The sequence below is a fragment of the Megalopta genalis genome, chromosome 2 (genome assembly GCF_051020955.1).
Source record: "Megalopta genalis isolate 19385.01 chromosome 2, iyMegGena1_principal, whole genome shotgun sequence".
Lineage (NCBI taxonomy): Eukaryota > Metazoa > Arthropoda > Insecta > Hymenoptera > Halictidae > Megalopta > Megalopta genalis.
The window spans coordinates 32767727-32787133 of NC_135014.1; the positions used below are offsets into that span (position 1 = coordinate 32767727).

Genomic DNA, 19407 nt, shown 5'->3' on the forward strand with positions numbered 1-19407 from the left:
CATATGTAGGTTTGACACACTTCACCTGTACATGTATAACGCATTTTTCGACATATTGCAAAACAATGAAACGAATATCTACATCTGTCAACTTATTTATTTATTTCATATTCGCACATCTCGTACAGTTTACAAAAAAATCTGCAATAGTTATAGATCAACCCCCTTTTCAACACTGATCATTGCTTTCCTGTGTGAATATACATTGTCAAAATATTAATAACTCTGAGTGTTCTCTTGCTTTTTTTATGTAATATATTGAGGATCCTTGGTTGAAATGGTGTTTTCAATAAGTATCTGATTGTTCAAAAATATTTTGTACAATACAATTCATTCAGTAATTTAAAGCTCTGTCATCAGAAGAGAAAAAGCCACTGATTAAAGAAAATATAATTTAATTTGAATAGATAATAGGCTGTGGACTCAATAAATCTCGTCGTCTCATCATATGTTTCAATTATAATATAAGCGTTTTAGAATTTGCTTTTTTATCCACATAAAAAATCAATACTTCTTGTACGATAGTCTACAAAAATAAATGGTAATTTAATAAGGAAAAGTGGCCGATTTCGGAAACTTCCAATCAAAGTAATTGGCTTAGCAAACATTTTACTTTAAAATTCACAATTGCTCAAGGAAAGATTATTGAACCATTAATTCAAAATTTAGCGAATACATGTTAATATCTTACTTGCACTGTCGAATGAAAAGTACATTATTGTATGACAATATTTTGAATATCATTAAGGCGTTAAGATGTTAATATTACGTGTACTTTTTGCGATAAATACATATATGTACTTGTAGCCTTTTACGAGTAGGGCATTTTGCATAGGATTGTTTTTTTTTGTTGATTTGCCAAACTAATGTAATGGGATATACGATTATATTTACATACATTTAACAAGAATATCTCAATAATAATTGCACTCATTATGCACCACGCACTTGTTTTTGCCTATTAGCAAACACAATTTCACCCTTGATATCACAAAAGTTTTAAAAAACGGAAGATGACAGAAATGATCTTACGTAGAAACATGATTTCCTATGTCGTTACCCACAACAACAAGAGACAGTGAGTGATAATTGTTCGTAAACAAAATGTTAATTCTTCTTTTTTTTTTCTTTTCTACACAATGTAAATGTCTGAGCGTAACAAGATTCCATTGTATGAAGTTAATAAACAAGTATTTTGTTGCGCACAGCTTACAGAAAACTATATGTTTCTTAAATTAATAAATATTAGAATTCTCCTATTCTGGACAGAACAGCACAAGAGTATCTGAGTGAGACCCGCAAAGTTTTTAAAAATCATAAATAAAACGATTACAAAAAATACATAGAAAGCATTGATTATCGACGAATATTAGATAAGAGAATAGTTTAGTAAAAAAAGAAACAAAATGCACATATATGCGTCTTTGTGTACTTAATGGTTACACCAAAAAGGAAAACCGAAACGTGTGAATCTGTGTGTGAGCGATTTACTGGTGGCCTGCAACAGGTTTTAGGAACTTAAGCAGACCTGTGCAATAAGCTCACAATTAGATATACAAAATTACATATTTAGGTAACTTCTGAGCACAAACTCAATATGAAGAAACATACAATAACTTGTTTACCTAAAAACAAAAGACTTTTTCCTACAGACCAAATTCTGTTGGGCTGAGGGCTTTAAATGTAGTATAAAAGCCTCTGGTATAAACAAATAAGCGATAATAAATTAATTTAAATTAGATGATTACATAAAGATCGATGCAATAAAAAGTGGACTATACATATTTAATAAAATAAACATGAATGAAGATTAGGATGAAATTGTTCTGTCGAAAAGTATCTCTCGTTAAGTCATTGGTTCTTGGACCTTCAATAATTGTTAGAGTGACCAACAAACTTAACGCTTGGTTAAGCGAGTCCTCTACGAAGATCAGGAATTAATTTGATGTCACGTGTTTGTTAATAGCAATGGAGAGAATTCTTACAATTATAAATACTTATAAGCCATACGATCATACCTACGATTTTTCTCAATGCCGCATGTCCAATCGTTAGCGATACCTACCAAATCTTAAATAGTACTGCCTCGTTTTTTGCAAATTTCAATGTCAATAATAGTTTTGGTGAAACTGCTAGAGACAAATCGGTCAAATCATAGTAGAATCGATCTCAAGAATATTTGCTATTCCAAGATATGTGGAATTTTGTTATTTGTTTAGTATGTTTACATCTAAATAAGACGCATAACAGTACAAAAATTTCTATGGAAGTAATCGAAATATTTTCTACAAGAGGCCTTTACGTGTTTATTTGATAGACATTCACTTTTATTTGTCGTGCATGATATTAAATTAAATAATTTATAAAAATTAACTATTTACAATTCGATGGGACATGCAGCGCTAATTTCATAACTTAATGCACATATCTTGAATATACCTAAGTACATGCTCTTTTTTGAGACAAATAACAAGAACTGGCGGTGCTCCTTACGGATATATTACATCTATTGCCCTTACTATATAATCGTAATATTTATGTGTATCCACTACAAATTAGAGTATCTGGAACTATTTTCTTTTCATTGATGAAAGCGTTCTTGCATACGTTTTCTGTAAAAGTGAAGGGTTTGGCATTATGCTCACGATCACTGTACGTTGTGACCCATATCTGAATAGAAACATGAAAAAAATAAACAAATATCAAAACTGTACCAGAAAAGCACATCAATTAACTAAAACTTAATTGGTTCTTTTTGAAACAAGCAATACCATCTATACGTCCACTTACTTAGCAAGAAAGAAACGAATATAAATAAAAGAATTGTCGCAAGGTTTGTTCGTTTTTTTCCTTTTTTTTATGGTAATTATATTTTTAGACATTTTCGTATGAAACTGTATGAATTCATTAGTGATTGTTATCGTACATTACTTTGGTGGAATCGATGAGCGAGAGATTAAACGTATCAAACGACCCACTTACTCTAAAACGTAGATCGTCCCAGACCGTTTCCTTTCGTACAAAATCGAACAAACCCACGATTTCATAATCAGATTGTAGATGTTTAATTATTTGCATCTAAAAAAAAAAAAAGAGATTCGATATATAAATTAAACACTACAAAGTATAGGGAAGCTCCTTACTCACCACGATTTCCTGTTCTAATAACGTTAAGATTGGTTAAATGGTGTTGACCAGCCCTGATTGGTTTAGCGATCTGTGGGATAGGTCCGCGACGAGCCAATGTCTTCTGTCTCACAGCTTCCTTGATTCTATCTACTTCAAATTGGTAGCGTTTGCGATCTCGCATCGCATTCTCTTTGGCAGTGCGCAATGCCATTTCAAGGGCTTTCACGCGCTCTGTCGTTCCCCGCAATCTCTTCTCAAGCTTCGGCAATTCGCAGCGGAGATCAGCATTGTCCCTCACTAGTTGCTTGTGAACCTATCACAGATACGAAGTTTACGTTAATTTTAAGCGTAGCTATTTATCGAATTTCTATCGCATTTATAGTAACTACCTTTGTCAGTTGATCCAAGTTATTCTCAAGGAAGGAGATTTTCTGTTTCTGAGTAAGTGCACTGACATCATCCTCGTTCTCCTGCGAGTTCATATTCTTCTTTATTCTAGTTTGTAGGTCCTGGACGAATAATTTGCGCAAATTGTGCAATGTTTGAAGTTCTTTGGCTACTGTTTCCTCCAGACTCTTGAGATCCTTTCGGGCCTATAATTTCATGAATAGTAAATGATAATTTATTTCCTAAGTTGTGCCAACATACTTTTAACTGAATTTATACGTACTTGTTCGCGACGTTCGTTAACCAACGTTAATTCTTGCAATTTTACGGACTTGTTCGACTCTTCCTGCTTCAACCGTTCGTAATCAGCTTGCATTTGTTGATGGGCTAACGTAAACTTCTGATTCAAATCTTTAAGCTCACTGATGAGTTCTTCTTTCTCGGAGACGTCATCTCTAAGCGCAGCAACCTACCATAATATGCAACATTAATAATAATATACTTTATTTATATTACAATATATAATTTCATTAATTTCACCTGTTTCTGATGAGCATCTCGCAACTGATCCATTTGCGCTTCAAGTGCCAATCTCATCTTCGTTGCCGCTTCCTTTTCTTCTGCCTTTTCTTTATTTGTAACCGCTTGTACCTGCTCTGCAGCTTTCAGCTTAGCGCATTCCTCACGCAAAGCGTCTATATCCTCTTCCAAAGCACGTTTACGCGCTTCTGCTACTTTCATCGAATCTGTCAACATTTGCATTCGAGCTTCGTGTTGCGTAATTAGTAGACGACATTCGGCCAAGTCTTTTTCATATTCAGCAACCTGGAACATAACATATGAATGAATGTTGTAAAGAATTTTGCAAAGAAAATATAATGGATTGAAACATCACGAAATCGAACGCTTACTTTCTTGTTACAGTCTACTTGGAAACTTTCTAATCCTTGGCAACGCTGTACTAAATTTTTCACCTCTGATTTCATTTTGCTAATGAAAAGTCTTGCTACCGTGAATTCTTCTTCGAGTTTACCATTGCTTTCTGGTGCAACCTACAAAACACCAAATATCTTGTATATCTTTTCATTCGTACATTACATATGTGTAGAGTACGGAGTATAATTGTTGATATACTGATGAGAAAAAATTAATACATATTTAAATGTGGCAAAAAGAGAAAAATCCGTATAAATCACGGTTACTCATTCGATGTACATGCATCTTCATTCGCTCCCTATTTCTTTTTTATTCCTTTCTCTCTTTCACGCAGCCTGTTGCACCAGCTTAACTGTTTGTCTACGTATACGATTTTTCTGAGTCATTGGTGTTCTAAAAATGTTTAAAACGATTCAGTTACCTTTAAGTTTTCGTCACCACCAATGGCAACTCCAATCTCGCCTAAATCTTTCAGGAAGTTTGCTAACATTTCTGTAAGGCGTTTTCTCTGATGAGCAGACATGTCCCGTAATTGTTGCAATTCTGAACTTGTAGTATTTAATGCTGCTTGTTTTGCTAATAGTTCTTCCGTCAGAGCTACCTGTTCTTTGTTTTTTACTTCAACCTGAGAATATAGAAATATATTTTTAACATACTATTCCCATGTTATTCATCAGATATTATAAAACATTATAATGAAAATACTTCTTGAGACTTCTGGTCATAATTAACTGCTAGTTCTTCAAGCGCTTGTAGAACTTCTTTAACTTCTTCTTTCGCACTTTCATTCTCTTGTTGTATACGATTCATTTCTTGTTGAAGCTGTTCATAATCTCGTCTCGTACTTGCAATTAATTCTTCTTGCTCGTCCATTTGTTCTTTTAGTTTCTCAACGTACTGCGATTGCTGATTAATTTCCTCATCTTTATCGTCCAGTTGTTGGTAGAGTTTTTCACGTTCTTCTTCTAATTTCTGTCTTTCTTCATTGGATAAGGATCCAGCCATGAGGTTGCCACCAGGCGTGGCTGGCATTGGACCATCGTCAATTTTGCCTAAATAATATTACATTTTACATACGAACCATTGCATACTTATTTTTATAAATAAAATTATACAATTACCTTCAACGGACATATTAATTGGTGTTGTAACATCTGGTGCTTCAACCAAATTAACTTGTTCTTCAGGTTTAACTGTTTCACCCTGACGCCAACGTGACAATTCGGCCTCCAATTTCTCAACCTTTCCTTTAAATCTAGCTGCCTTCTCTTTTTCTTTCTCATAACGACGTTTCCATTCTTCAGCTGTTAATTCTTCATTGACACATACAACATTCTTAATAGTCTTAGCGCGCTTACCTGGAAAAATGTGTAAGGTGTTATTTTGCTGTATATAATTCGAAGAGTTAATAGTTCATTTCTAAATGGTAAATTATTGATTATAAATAACGTTACCGAAATCTAAGGTAGACTTCGTTTCAGATTCATTAAAACTAGCTGGTGAACAACAAATAATAATTGTAGTTCTAGCATTTCCACCAAGAGATTCTTGCAAAATTCGAGTTAATTTTGAATCACGATAAGGAATGTGAGTTTTGTTTCCATCGGCTAGAGCTGAAATTACGTTGCCAAGCGCTGATAGTGATTTGTTAATGTTTTTCGCTTCGTCGAGCACAGTGCCTTCTGCTCCAGTTTTCGAGACCTAAAGCAAAATATAGACATAAAACTCATATATAATATTAACAAATGGGAAAAAGATGAAAATTTTAGGTATATAATGAACCTTCTCTGAACCAGCCAAATCCACAAGGTACAGCTTTCCTGATAGCTTCTTTTGATTTTCTAAATTTTCTTGTTTAACATTTATTAAGAATACAGAGTGAGAACGGGAACTGTGTTCATTCATATTAGTTACAGCAATATGCCTATTTGACTTTCCTTCTTCTATAACTTCAAACACTTCTTCTGGACTAGATACAAAACGCTCTGTCGCACCCTTCACAAATGGAACCCGATTTTTATCTTCGTGTACACTTAAATTCACTTTAGATACTGAAAACATGAAAGCAAAATAGGTAAGTGTTTAAAGCAATTTATCAGTTTTCAAACAGAAATTAAATCTGAGAACAACATATAGTGAGAGCATTTGTGTTCACTTATTTATCAATAGATATTCATTCTTTTTTTGTACCATATATATGTATATATTACCATATATACGAATAAAACAATTCTTTCCAATACGTACAATGTGATCTTAACATACAACAAATGAACACAAAGACAGGTATTTTATTACTACTAGTGAAACTCTTACCATCAAGCAGGTCTCTGATTTTATCCATGTAGATTTCAAAATATGATATCTTGATATGAAATTCCAAATTTTCTTCCATACCATAAATATGATTGAAAATGTCATTAACGATTCTGGGAATAATACCCTGTTTATTTGAATCTCCAATAACACCTTCCATCGTGTGCGTTTTTCCTATTCAAATATAATAAATATTTATGTAAGTAATATTTAACATTAATAAATAATATTTCATTAATTACAAATTGTTACTTGAAGAGATTTGGTTAAAGAGTATATGATTGTTTAACACGTTCATCGCCCGCCGCGATTTGGGTGAGTTTCTCGCGGGGCCCAAATCCGACTATCGGAGCGCCGAAACGTAAACATAGCGATAAGCGGGAATAGCAATAAAATTTATAGACAATAAAATTTTGGATTTCTGAATGGGGAAAGCGATAAGGTTTTCGACTAGAGGGCTTCTGTTATCCTAAATACTTCATTTAGTCGAGAAGCATACTTTTTTTAAGACGCACGTCAGTGATTTTAATCACAGAAACTAATAGATACGCAGACCAAAAATTGCAATAATAGATTCCCAGATCTGGGTGATGCGGCGACGAATGTGTTAAAGGTGATATGAATAAAGGAAAGTAATTATGGCTAGAATATAACAGACATGAGGCAGTGGTTTGAGCTGGGTCATTCTGAATAAGTCCGAAACCAAGTTTACATTATCATGTAACAAAAAGTTTATCTCCAAACATGACTTGCTCTGGCTGTGGATGGTCAGTTAAAGGGTGGGAGAATTATGGTAAAGGGAAATATAGAGGTATAAGGAAATCATTATTATGTAATAGGAAGAATTAGCATAATTATAATGCATGACCAAAATCATGACCTCTAGTAAAGAAGTAGGAAATAATTAATAATGTAAACCAAGTTCCATTTCTTCATTGTAAAATATAGTATATATTACTTACCTGAGGATGTTTGTCCATATGCAAAAATAGTGCCATTGTATCCTGCCAACACATCTGTGACAATTGATCTAGCTGCTTCATTGTATACTTTGTCTTGTGTAGCATTTGGTTTAAATACTTTGTCAAAAAGATATACTTTTCCCTAAAAGAATATTATAATACTATATTACAAAATATATTTAAAGAATATAATACATTAATACTAGAAAACAGTTATATATAAACAAAATGTGCTTTTAATGAGCTTCATAAACTGCTCGTATGCATTACACAAAATGTAAATAAATATTATAAAATATATTATTTAAACTTTACATTATGTGATATAGAATGCATAGAATAATTAATTAAACATGTTAAAACTGAGGAACCTCAGAAATTGGAGATGATCAGTTTGGTTTAAAGAGGCTTGCAGACTCACACGCATATACTCTCACATCTCTTTCAAGTATGGCAAAGAATATGAGAAAAGGGGGAACAATTGCATTCACCAAAGCTTTGTTTCTTGAGCCTCTTGGCACAATGGCGATATCTTTTCTAAGCACTAAAGAAGATAAAAAACCTTCCATATGATTCACATTGATCACATGATAGCGATCAAATACATTTAAGAATGATATCTATAAATTAATAAGTTGCTACATATGAATAAGAAACATATTATTTGGTAGTAATCTCACAAAGGATTACCTATGCTCTTTTTTAAAACACAAAATAATTCTCTTTGTAATAACACTTTGCAAGACGATATAAAGGTATTTAATAACATCTGTATTACTATATTATATTATCTTTCCACTAAATACACCGTTAATCTAATATTATAATATACAAAACTTTTTCTATGTATCTATTTCATTAACTTTATTGAAAGTTAATAACAATAAACTTAATATAATTGTTTGCTGGACTTTGATAACATAGATAAGAACTTTAGATTTCGCATTATTTATGTGTTTCAACTTGTTTTAGAATATAAAATGTAAAATACCATTTTACTAACTAACGGTTAATTATATCACTTTGATGCTTTTACTTTTTGGAATAATATCAATGTACATATAATAATACAAACTGTGTCAAATTTTAATAAATTCAGCTGTATCATTTTTATAAAGTAACACACGCTAATCATTTTTCGAGCTCAGTGGAATTACTGTGAAGTAATTGTGTGGATAGGAATTAGTTTGCAATTAACTGTATATCTTTTATGTCTTATAACAATGGCAAAAATTAAGATTATTTAATGTTTATTCTGCTGCATAAACAGAAGACCATTGACATTTTAATTTGCGTGGACTGTGTCATCCACGCGGCCGTTCCAGGGCTAAGGAAACAATAGTGTGATATCGCAATATGTGGTATGATTTAAAAAGAACTTATAACATTATCAATGTTCGGGTGTACATCCATTTCGACATGAAGTTTCAATTAACGGATACAAATAGCGTTAGATTAACGTGTGGAAATCGTTCGTGTAAATGGGAAATGTCGGAGTCGGAACAGGGATCGATTCGGCCGCAAACAACAAGTATGAATCATCGGGTCGTAGACGAAAAACTAATAATCGACGATTAGGAGTGTGACATGCGGCCCGTAGGTACTGTATCACGGATAGAATGACCAAAGAGCAGCTGTCAGCTGTGCACAGTGACATCACACGTAAGCTGGACGGTCGGTTAACGAGCATGATAACTAAAAATGAGAATGACGTGTATGAAACATACCCCGATTGAGATGCAATTTTCCTCGCCGCCGGAGGGGAATTTCACGATAAACTTAGAGCCAGCCTTTTCCTCGGAGTCGTTCAAAGGTCGAAACCTACAGACTACCTTAATACTGTCTTCCGCGGCAATCTCACGCTCCCTTGGCGTCTCCATTGCCATATTTCGGTAGCCTGGATTCGTGACACGAGTTCCTTGGTTTTCTTAGTTAGCCGCACTTAAGAATGATTTCCAATGTTTCGTAGCGTACATAGGAGACGGGATGATCGCGTGAACCGCATGAAGAACCACTACTGTCTCTCTGTCACAAACCACAGCCCGTTTTCAAAGCAGCAAAGATGGCTGCCGTTATTCGATGATTTTGCGGCTCAACTGATTTGCGTGTGCAAAGGTGAGAATCGGCGACCGTAGTTGCACGTAGACCGGACGAGAAACATGGACGATGAATCGCACGCGGCGATTTTACTTTCTAATACATTACAACTGTACAGACTATGGTCCGGGAAGAGGTATTTGATTATATACTTGGTTTTCTAAAAAGCAATCGATGAGAGAGTCTAGACAAAGTTCAACGCAAACGCAGCCAAGTAAATGTGTGCGCGCGCGCGCCGACTGCCCTACCGTGCTCGTCTTGATTCGCCTGCTTGCGCACTCGATACACCATTGTCGGCGGATATCATACGTTGTCAGGGCTGTAACACGCGTGGGCGTCGTTCCTCATTCTACTTTCTTGTGAATTACCTTTTTTGTAAAAACTACGTCATCGGCGATCAGCTTCCGAAAGTAACATTTGGATTAAAACTACCTTTCAAGGGAGTAGGGTACTTCAAAAATTTCGAGAAATTGAAAAATCCCTTGCTTTGCTTGAACGCTGGTTCTAAACAATCCAAGTCCGTAAAGATGAAATTGGAAAAGTTCGAATTTTGGATAAAAGTTATTTTATATATACATATCGAAATACAGAACTGAAAAAATATGTAATAGATTTGCAAACATTAAAAACTTTTTTTTCTAAACAACATTTTCCGTAATAGTATAAGAATCTATACTTTCTCGCTTTAAAACTTCGGTGTTATTTTTAATAGAACAGTACTTTGAGAACGACGGCCAAATTTTTCTTTTAATTCTGCAATTATCTTTAAAATAATAAAGGGGACGTGTAATGTAAATCGTTTTCAACGGATGTTAAAACTTTAATAAGAATAGATAAGGTAATCATGACAGATACGTATCATACACACAATATCTTTTCGTATTTCTGTTTTTGTTTTGGTTGCGAAAGGAAAATTTTGCTAAAGTATGGGTTTTTGCGATTAGGTCGGAAACATGAACATTCGTTTTAGCTCAAGCTTTCAATTATATCGAACAAATAATTTCTTGTCAATGATTAATAGAATAACGTAGTAACAAATCATTGTTATGCGAAGAATTTTTTGAAGATTAATTTTGATTAAATAATATAACTATAAATGATACATGCGTATTGCGCTTGAATATAACATTATTGCCAATTAATTTTCAATTCCACTACCAGAGAGCGACTCGTGTCTGTTAAAGAAAACGCGCGCTGCATTAAAAATAAATTTCACTCCCCTAATTTTCCAAAGAGATCACTGTTGTATAATGTTACAATCTCTGACAACAATTCAAAATTGGTCAGCTTTACGTAACTTATAAAAACGTTCACAAAAGTTAACTAATAATTAAAACGTTTTTTTCGATTCAAATGCGATTCTATTTCATTATATTTTACTACTTTGTCTTCTTTCTATGGCGACCTTCTAAACCGACTTTTATCGATTCCACAAATTTTTCGTATCATGCACTTGCATGGACTCTAACATGAGATATTTCATCGCAAACCTTTCACTAAATTAATTGTTTTCAAATCTATAAACGAATACTCATATAGCTTTTCTAGTACACATCTTTAGGGAATTGTTAGAAAATTGGATTTTTTCTGTAAGATTTCAAATACTGTTTTAAACTTGCTTAAATCATAGGAAATATAATTTGTCAAGTAATAAATTTTAGTGAATAAAAGTAAAAAAACAACAATGTTTAATGTAACATAACAAAAGAGGCACATTTTATTTTCTTTAACAATAAAGTAAAGAATGCACTCACACAGTCATGGTTCATTGTAAATGTTGTGTTATCTAGGATTAACATGCCTGTAACATGTACAGTACATACTAAATTTTACTATTTTGCTATGCTACATGACTAGTTTACAGACGATATAAAGTGCAACTTATCCTCAACAATCACATAATATTAGTTTTTCTATTTAATAAATAGTATTACTATCACCACTATTGTTTATTAAGTTTATTATCGTAGTTTAACGATGTAGTCATCGTTATCGTCATCGAAGATCAAAAAGATCATAAGTTGAAATTATATTTATGTTTGTATATTTTATGTGTCTGATTAACTATTGAACTCTCGATTATCTTGTAAATATTATATATTTACATTCAATAATTTAATGCAAATGTTGTTTGACATTCGATAAATATTTTCATTTAATGTACCTTATTTATCAATATAATTGTTGTGTAATTCAACACATGTAAACAAAGTAACACTGTTATTAGTTCTTCTGAATTGTTAAACATCAGCGAATATTTAAAATTTCATGCATGTTTGTTATGAACCAGGAAAGACTAAACAGTAAAGAGAAGAAAATTTGCCAAGCTATTGTAGCAAGATTAAAGTGTGGTAGAGGTAGAGAATTCTTGAAGCATAAGAGCATCTAAATGTCCATCGATTCTTTAAGTATAACAACATTACAATATCTTGTTTCCATCTTTCTGTTATTACAACTGATTTAAAGAACTGTATAAACAATATGTTTTTTAACAATACTCTACACATCAATTATAATGCTGCAGTGTCTACGTTAATACTAAATGCGAAATTAATGCTTGATGAATAATTTAATTATCGTTATTATTACTTTCAATGACATATTTTCGCTCCCTATTCATACTTTCGTTGTGTATTCATTGACAATTTCTTTCTGGACATTTTACAAATACTTAATTAAAATTTATTCGATCCAAATATTAATTACATGACATGCAGATAACGGAAAAAATGTTTATAAAACATAATTATACGTTACGAGAAAGATATCGTAAATGTGCATTAAAATTTCTTCGCATTATAAACATTTTTCCTATTTCTTCGAACAATTTCTTAACGTGATTATGACAATATTAAGTAAATTGACATGGAATGTCTTAAAATATTAGACAAAAGCTCAAAATTTAGTACATATTAGAGATATTAGAAATATGGACTAGAAATGATCATCGCAATTATAAACTAACTAAACCACTGAATAAATTACTAATATAACTGCACTATACTTTTGTGAAATGCATCGTTTGTTTCTTCTTCTCTGTTACAAATTTATTCGAATTTTTTTTGTAAAATATGAAGAAAAGATTTTTTACAAGTCACACTAAATGAGTTGCGCATTTTGCATCAATTTAAAATTGAATTTCTTCCACGGTTATATCTACCGTATATAAGTTATTTGGAAACGATTAAATACATCATAAAAAGTTGTAGATATTAAAAAATTGTTCTTACAAAAATTTTGCGGTCATTGTAATGCATTGTCCAAATGGAGAAATGTATACAGAAACAATTTCCTTACATCTTTCGAATTCCCTATGAAATATTTATTCGTTCCCTAATAAAACAGATATACCGTATATTAATACTTCAGCAAGCTCGGTAACCACACAAACTTGAACGAAAATGTAATTATAGATATATATATATATATATATATCGAAATATTTTGCAGTAATGTATTAAATCTCTTACTTTTATACAAGACATAGAGTGCGCGAATTATCGTTCAGATTCAATATAAATAGATTACAGCAACATGTATACAATATTTAAAATTTTCAAAATATGCGCAATCGTTTCTTTTCTAGATATTTACATTTTGATACAGTTTTGCGAGTTTCTGAATAGTAGAATTCATCACCAATACACCTTTAAATTCACAATAATGCTTCATCTGATTTGAACAATGCGACGCACAATATTTTTATTTCATCGCTAAATATCTGCTGTAATCGAAATAAATAATTTACTTTATTCTATCCCAAACGTGTTCGTCTCTTCTACAGCCAATAAAAGCTTCTCATATAAAATTTCAGGTGTAGGATATGGTGGAAGATCCAAGCGATTAAAGCATGTATGAGCTCTAAAAAATATATCTCTTTTAAAAAATAGTATTATCTAATAGATACTACATTATGATTGTATATTTCAGTAATTCATTAGAAATTGTTGCAAAAATTATAATTAATTTACTAATAAATTAAGGCTACAATAGTAGTTTGTATACCTGGGTAAACTATTTGGCCTTCCCCATTTTTCAATGCAAAATTTCCGTGGTCCGGTGGATCCACGTAGGGCTGCAAATCCTTCGTATGGAATGCTTGACGTTCCAGTAACAAACTGTAGTAGTCTTAATCTTTGCTCATTTGTAAATCGACTTATACTGCTCCAAAACCATTCCACTACCGGATGAGCATCATGGTAACCGCTTCTATATTCTGTGTGCGTTCTCCAATCATTAAGATCTATTTCAGCAGCTCCCGCTATTACTAATTCCAGTTCACGCGCATCAAAAACTGATACCAATCGTGGATCAACAACTTCATAAAATCCACGAACCAATGACTCCGTTTGTTCTGCAACGCCGCGCTCGAGTCGCCAACGTACAACTCTTTCAAGGTATTCTTTTTTATTTTTTTCGGTGACAGCGATATTTCTACCTCCTGGTTTTAATTCACGTTCAGCCACTCGCCCCAATAGTTCCTCTGTTACCGAAAATGTTAATTCCAACGGTTCTATGCTTATGTCTTTCTCCTTGATCCACATTAAACTCTGGTGAAATTCTTGATCTAAGCTTTCTAAGTCGCTCAAGCTTGCCGGTATTCTCAAAAGAGCCTTGTAGAAAGGTCTCGTGAAAAAGGCATCAAGCAAATATTGATGAACCAGGGCTAGACCTAAAACTCTACCGGAAAATTTAAACCAATCGTGGTAATTGTCGACGAAAGCTGACATGGGTGACACTTGAACCGTGTAAGTGTCGTTGGCAGAATATTCGAACAATCCGTAATATGGATTGAAAAGCTCACGCGAGAGATGAAAGAAAAATTCGCGGGACGGTCCACCGTAGTCTAAACCTTCTTCATGATCGAACATAACGACTAGCTTGCCTTTCTGTAAGTCTTTTTTTGAAGCAGCCATTATGCGAGTAAAAGCATCTTCCAGAAGGTGTTCTCTTCTAATATGTAATCTGACAGAAGAAAATATTAGTTCAATGTAGAATGAAACTTATGAATGAAAAATTAATATTAATTTGAACTTACTTTAGTTTTCCTGGACCTTGCCCATACCCTTTACTTTCTAGCTTCCTGTAAAATGTTCTAAGTTTAGCTTCAAAATCTCTTCTGTATGGAGCTGGAGCTCTAGCAGAAGCTCTGGTTAAGCCAGGTGAAGCATGCGGACTACCTAGTGGAGATCTGCCCACGTTCCCAGGTACATAAGACATAATTTCTTGTTCAAATAAGCTGCAAAAATTAATTCAGTGTATTAATTAATCATATATCATTATTACTATTATTGTTAAAAATAACTAATGCTACTACTATATTTTGTACCTTAGTAATAGTGCGAGAGGTACATCATGACCTAATCGTTGTAAAGCAGTAGTGCCTTCATTTCGTATAGTATTTACTTTCTCTCTCAATGCAATGTTCTGTCCTAGCACTGAATGTCTTTCCTTTAAAATATCCATTATATTTGGCTGACGTAAGAAAGCAACAACTTTGTCATTATAAGCTACAGGTATATCAGGTGTGGTGGTAACAGCTGATTGTTGTGGTCTTGGCGGTGGTACGGGTGCTTCATCTAATAGCGTTCGTGCATGTGCTGCTTCTGTAGGCAATCTTGGATCAATGAAAGATGTGGCTTTTCTGGCATGACAAATGAAGAATTTCTGAAACAAGGATATTTAAGAAATATTCCGCCATCATAGATTTCTTATAATACAGTAAATAATTCAAAACTTGAACATATTTACTTTCCCTGTCCTATCGAGTTTTGATTCGTAGCCTCTGGGAAGCTCCTTATTCGGATCAGCAAAGAAATTTATTAAAGCAACCAAATCCCTATTATGCTCGTATCTTGGAAATACTGTCTTATCTCGCCTGATCCTATTAATCATATGTTTTAGGCTAGCATTGCGATTGTACCATTCCAATGCTTCTTCATTAGTATGTAATTCTGTAAAGAAGTCTGGTCTCGTTAAGAATAATACTGGAGGACTTGTATTAATGTCGAACGGCTCGGTCTCGTTTCTTTCCGATGATGGTCGTTCCGGTAGCGGTCGTTCAGCATTCTCAAAATTATTTCCGTTCGCGTGTTGCGAACTTGTCGGTTCACGATCAATGTTATCAGGTCGAGAAATGGTTCGACGAACGCTCTGATAACGTCGATCCAATTGCTGTCGTCGAAGATCACAACCTGTATTTCGCGTTGTTAAATTGGGCCTCTGCCAAGTAGTAGTACGGTTAATGTGATCTATATAGAATACCCGACCGTGGCTATCGATTCTTGCTTCCCAGCCTGCAGGAAAAATACGCTTAATAAATTGCTATGATAATATAATTAACAAAAATGTTTTTAAAATTTTACATGGAGGCAAAGGTTCTTCAGAGGGCAACGGTACGCTTGATTTTTGGCACATTGGTAATGGACGCAATAACTTCGGGTGATGGGTAGGTGTCGGAGGACATTCTAACTGATTCGTAGGTCCGGTTTCTGGTCGTTCCAGCGGTCTGTGGGCTCTTGGTAAACTCAATAGTGCTATACTTTTTGTAACAGCTGTCCGAGACTGAAATATTACATTAAATCATTAATAACTTTGCAAAGAGCCAATACTAAGCAAATCATTTATGAATGCTTATAATCGTAACAGCTATATTGAACGTTTTATGAAGAACATTACATGCAAATAAAAAAAAAGTCAGTTACAATTACCTTTGAATTAGAAGCTTCATCAACATCTACTATTTCAAATCCAAAGCAATCTTCAGGGTGCAAAGGTGCTGGGTACTTTTGAGAACACCGTTTAGGTAATTCTGGTGGGCCAGCATTGCTTCTGTGTAAAAGTTTGTGCATTGTCCGTGGTGGAAGTGGTGGAGGACTTGGGTATAATGTTTCATATAAACGTTCAGGTGATGAGAAGCCTCCTGTACTCCGCCATAATTGATAATATTCCACACCTTCTTTTGTTATAATACCATTTGTGTCACATGGCCTCTATAGAGAAACGTTATTTATGAATATTAATATAAAATGCAATAGTAATCATCTCAATATTCCTTTAATTAGGCTTTTGCTGATTCATTTGAAGGAGTGTAATACTAGACTACATTACGTTTTGAAATAAAAATTATAATGTATGTGCACACACAAAAGTGCAAAAAAGACATATGAAAACGTTCTAATGAATCTTATCCAATTTCTTAAGAAACTGTGACATGCTGAATTAATTACTATTATACACAATTAATAGTTTAGAAATATTAAATTGAAAGAAGCTACACCTTTTTGGTCCCATTACGACCTAAAACTGCCTGCTGTGATTCTGTATCAGAATTGCTTCCATCACTGCTATTTGATGAACGATGTGGTTCCATTTCTAAGCTTTGAGCCCCTTCTAGACGTACTTGTTTGATGGAAGATGGTTCCAAAAGTGCTACAGCGTTTTCTTCAAGATCATTTTGTTGAGCACTGGCAGTTTCATGTAAATTCTCTAAAATTGGCAGTTTGAATGGTTTTCTTATCATCTCATTACAATGAACTAAGTCTGCCAAAGTGTTTTGACACGTTTGCACACTTTTAGATACATGGGAATATGAACTACCAGCTTCATTAAATCTGCTTAAATTTTCACTTGTACTCTTATTGTTACTCTCTGTTAAACTAAACGGTTTATGTGCATTTACAATATCATTACTATGTGCTTCACTTGTTGATGTGCTTTGGAACTGCGAGCGATCATCTGAACTACACGAGGCTAGACTTTCCAAGGGTAAACCATAACTTTTTGTACATGAACTCCTACTATTTTCATTGTATACATTATTACCAATATTGTTATGCTGGTCTCTTGTATTCTGTTCATATTGAGATTCCACACTGCTAGATTGTAAATCCCTGCTAAAAAACTGTTTTTTTCTCATCATATTTCTTGAAGATAAAGGTAATTGCTCCGAAGTGCTTGCTATATTTCCAGTATTGTTTTCAATGCTAGCTAGAAAGCACTTCTTTCTTGTTAAATTCTTATGAGACAATGAGGTAAGTCTTTGATTCGAGTTTTGTATGACTTCATTACTACATTTACTCGAACTGCTGCTGTTATCTTCAATTTGACCAACTAACATTGATGATGCAGAATCAGCAGGTTTCAAGACTGCATTTTCTTCATTACATTTTGATTCAGAACAGTTATTTTGTTCTTCAAAGGAGTTCAACATATTACCATCAGCTCTATTATTAACTACTTCTTGTTGACCAGAAGATGCTTCTGCTTGCTGTAAACCATTCTCAGTTTGCCTAGTATTTGTATCTAATGGCAAAGAAGCATTCTCACTTTGTCTTGCAAAATCATTCTCAATATCAGATGTAAATGCTGTATGATTATTTCTTATGGCATTTGTTTTCACATGTTTTACCGTTGATGGAGAATCCTGATTTGTTGTACTAACAGTTAATAGAGAAACACTCTGTTCTTCTGATTCATCCCCCCCATTATCCTTCTCAAAAGCTGCATCGCTAATGTTAACTTCAGATGGCATGTTTTAAAACATAATACCAATCACTTATTTCTTTTTATGTACTGCAAATGAAAATAAGATTAAAATGGCATAAAAATAATTCACAATTGAATTATTGAAAACATGCAATCTTGAAAGTCAAATAAAAGCTTATTGAAGAGGTATAAAATGAGTCATATTCTTTGCTTTCTTCTACATGTTCATTAGTCAAGTATATTTATATATACATGTATATAAAATAAAAACGACTTTTAACAGGTTCAAAATAATATTAATGACACAGTGAAAAAAGTATGTCAATGAAAATGATCTACATTTAACATAACTTTTGATTACTCGAATATACTTTCATTCATTTGTACAGAATTTATTTCAAGCAATTTTCATACGGGACTACAGTTTAAGTTCAAACGGAGAATTTATAAACAACTTCTGCTTAAACCGTTTCAAATTGTTTACAAAAAAAGATTATATTATACACGTATATGAACGAGTCATTCCATACTTACAAGATGTGTAATGTAATTATACTTGTACTTCAAATTTCGAACACTTCAAATTCAATGCAACAAAATAATAATACAGACCGTTCATAATATTCGCTAATTACACAGAATTCATGACAGTAAACATGTCACACTTGATCCCTACAAGACTATGCTTACGGGGAATATAACTGTTAATGCTTTAAATTTGAGTGTTCGTCAGAAACGTCATATCACATAGAAATTTGGACATGTTTGTACGTTTTACCTGCATATGTTACATCTTTCCGAATATCTAATCCGAAACCCCCGGTAAAGACATTTTACGTCACATTTACATACTCATTTACTTGTCTCACTTATTACACGGATACATCGGGGAACGCGTTCATTTGACAGAATGATATAGCAGACTCTATCTGGTAACTTTTCATACTGTCATTTGTTCCGGTTTTTCCTGTGTATCTGCCGTGAGCATCTTATTGGTTGCTCACTACAAATTTCTCCAATCTTAAGGTGAACAAACAATAGAAGTGACGTCAGGGTTTGCTGTTTATGGGGAGTTTAACTAGGTTCTTCTCAT

General features: G+C 33.4%; 2 protein-coding genes across 7 annotated transcripts; both read right to left on the bottom strand.

Annotated features, from left to right (window-relative positions):
- Positions 1-79: 79 nt before the first annotated feature.
- Khc (kinesin heavy chain) lies at positions 80-10095 on the bottom strand. Of its 4 annotated transcripts, none has more exons than XR_013032766.1 (15): positions 9458-10095; positions 7731-7872; positions 6769-6942; positions 6235-6503; positions 5907-6153; positions 5574-5810; positions 5158-5504; positions 4874-5077; positions 4428-4568; positions 4057-4341; positions 3800-3985; positions 3519-3722; positions 3148-3442; positions 2983-3078; positions 80-2612 (listed from the first exon to the last, which is right to left on the bottom strand). XR_013032766.1 is itself a non-coding variant. In XM_076519176.1 (14 exons), the coding sequence occupies exons 1-14, from the start codon at positions 9614-9616 to the stop codon at positions 2536-2538; spliced, it is 2967 nt and encodes a 988-aa protein (XP_076375291.1). In that variant the 5' UTR covers positions 9617-10095; the 3' UTR covers positions 80-2535. The 4 variants fall into 4 exon arrangements, 2 of the variants coding, with proteins under 2 accessions (XP_076375291.1, XP_033334510.1); XR_013032765.1 differs by having other exon boundaries at positions 80-2670; XM_076519176.1 differs by lacking the exon at positions 2983-3078.
- Positions 10096-11514: 1419 nt separating this feature from the next.
- Hecw (Hecw ubiquitin protein ligase) lies at positions 11515-19395 on the bottom strand. Of its 3 annotated transcripts, none has more exons than XM_033478695.2 (9): positions 19093-19389; positions 17107-18401; positions 16538-16819; positions 16193-16391; positions 15579-16123; positions 15157-15494; positions 14866-15066; positions 13833-14792; positions 11515-13688 (listed from the first exon to the last, which is right to left on the bottom strand). In XM_033478695.2, exons 2-9 carry the CDS (start codon positions 18358-18360, stop codon positions 13577-13579), a joined length of 3891 nt encoding a protein of 1296 aa, XP_033334586.2. In that variant the 5' UTR covers positions 18361-18401; positions 19093-19389; the 3' UTR covers positions 11515-13576. The 3 variants fall into 3 exon arrangements, with proteins under 3 accessions (XP_033334586.2, XP_033334587.2, XP_076375290.1); XM_033478696.2 differs by lacking the exon at positions 19093-19389 and adding an exon at positions 18849-19074; XM_076519175.1 differs by lacking the exon at positions 16538-16819 and having other exon boundaries at positions 19093-19395.
- Positions 19396-19407: the final 12 nt, after the last annotated feature.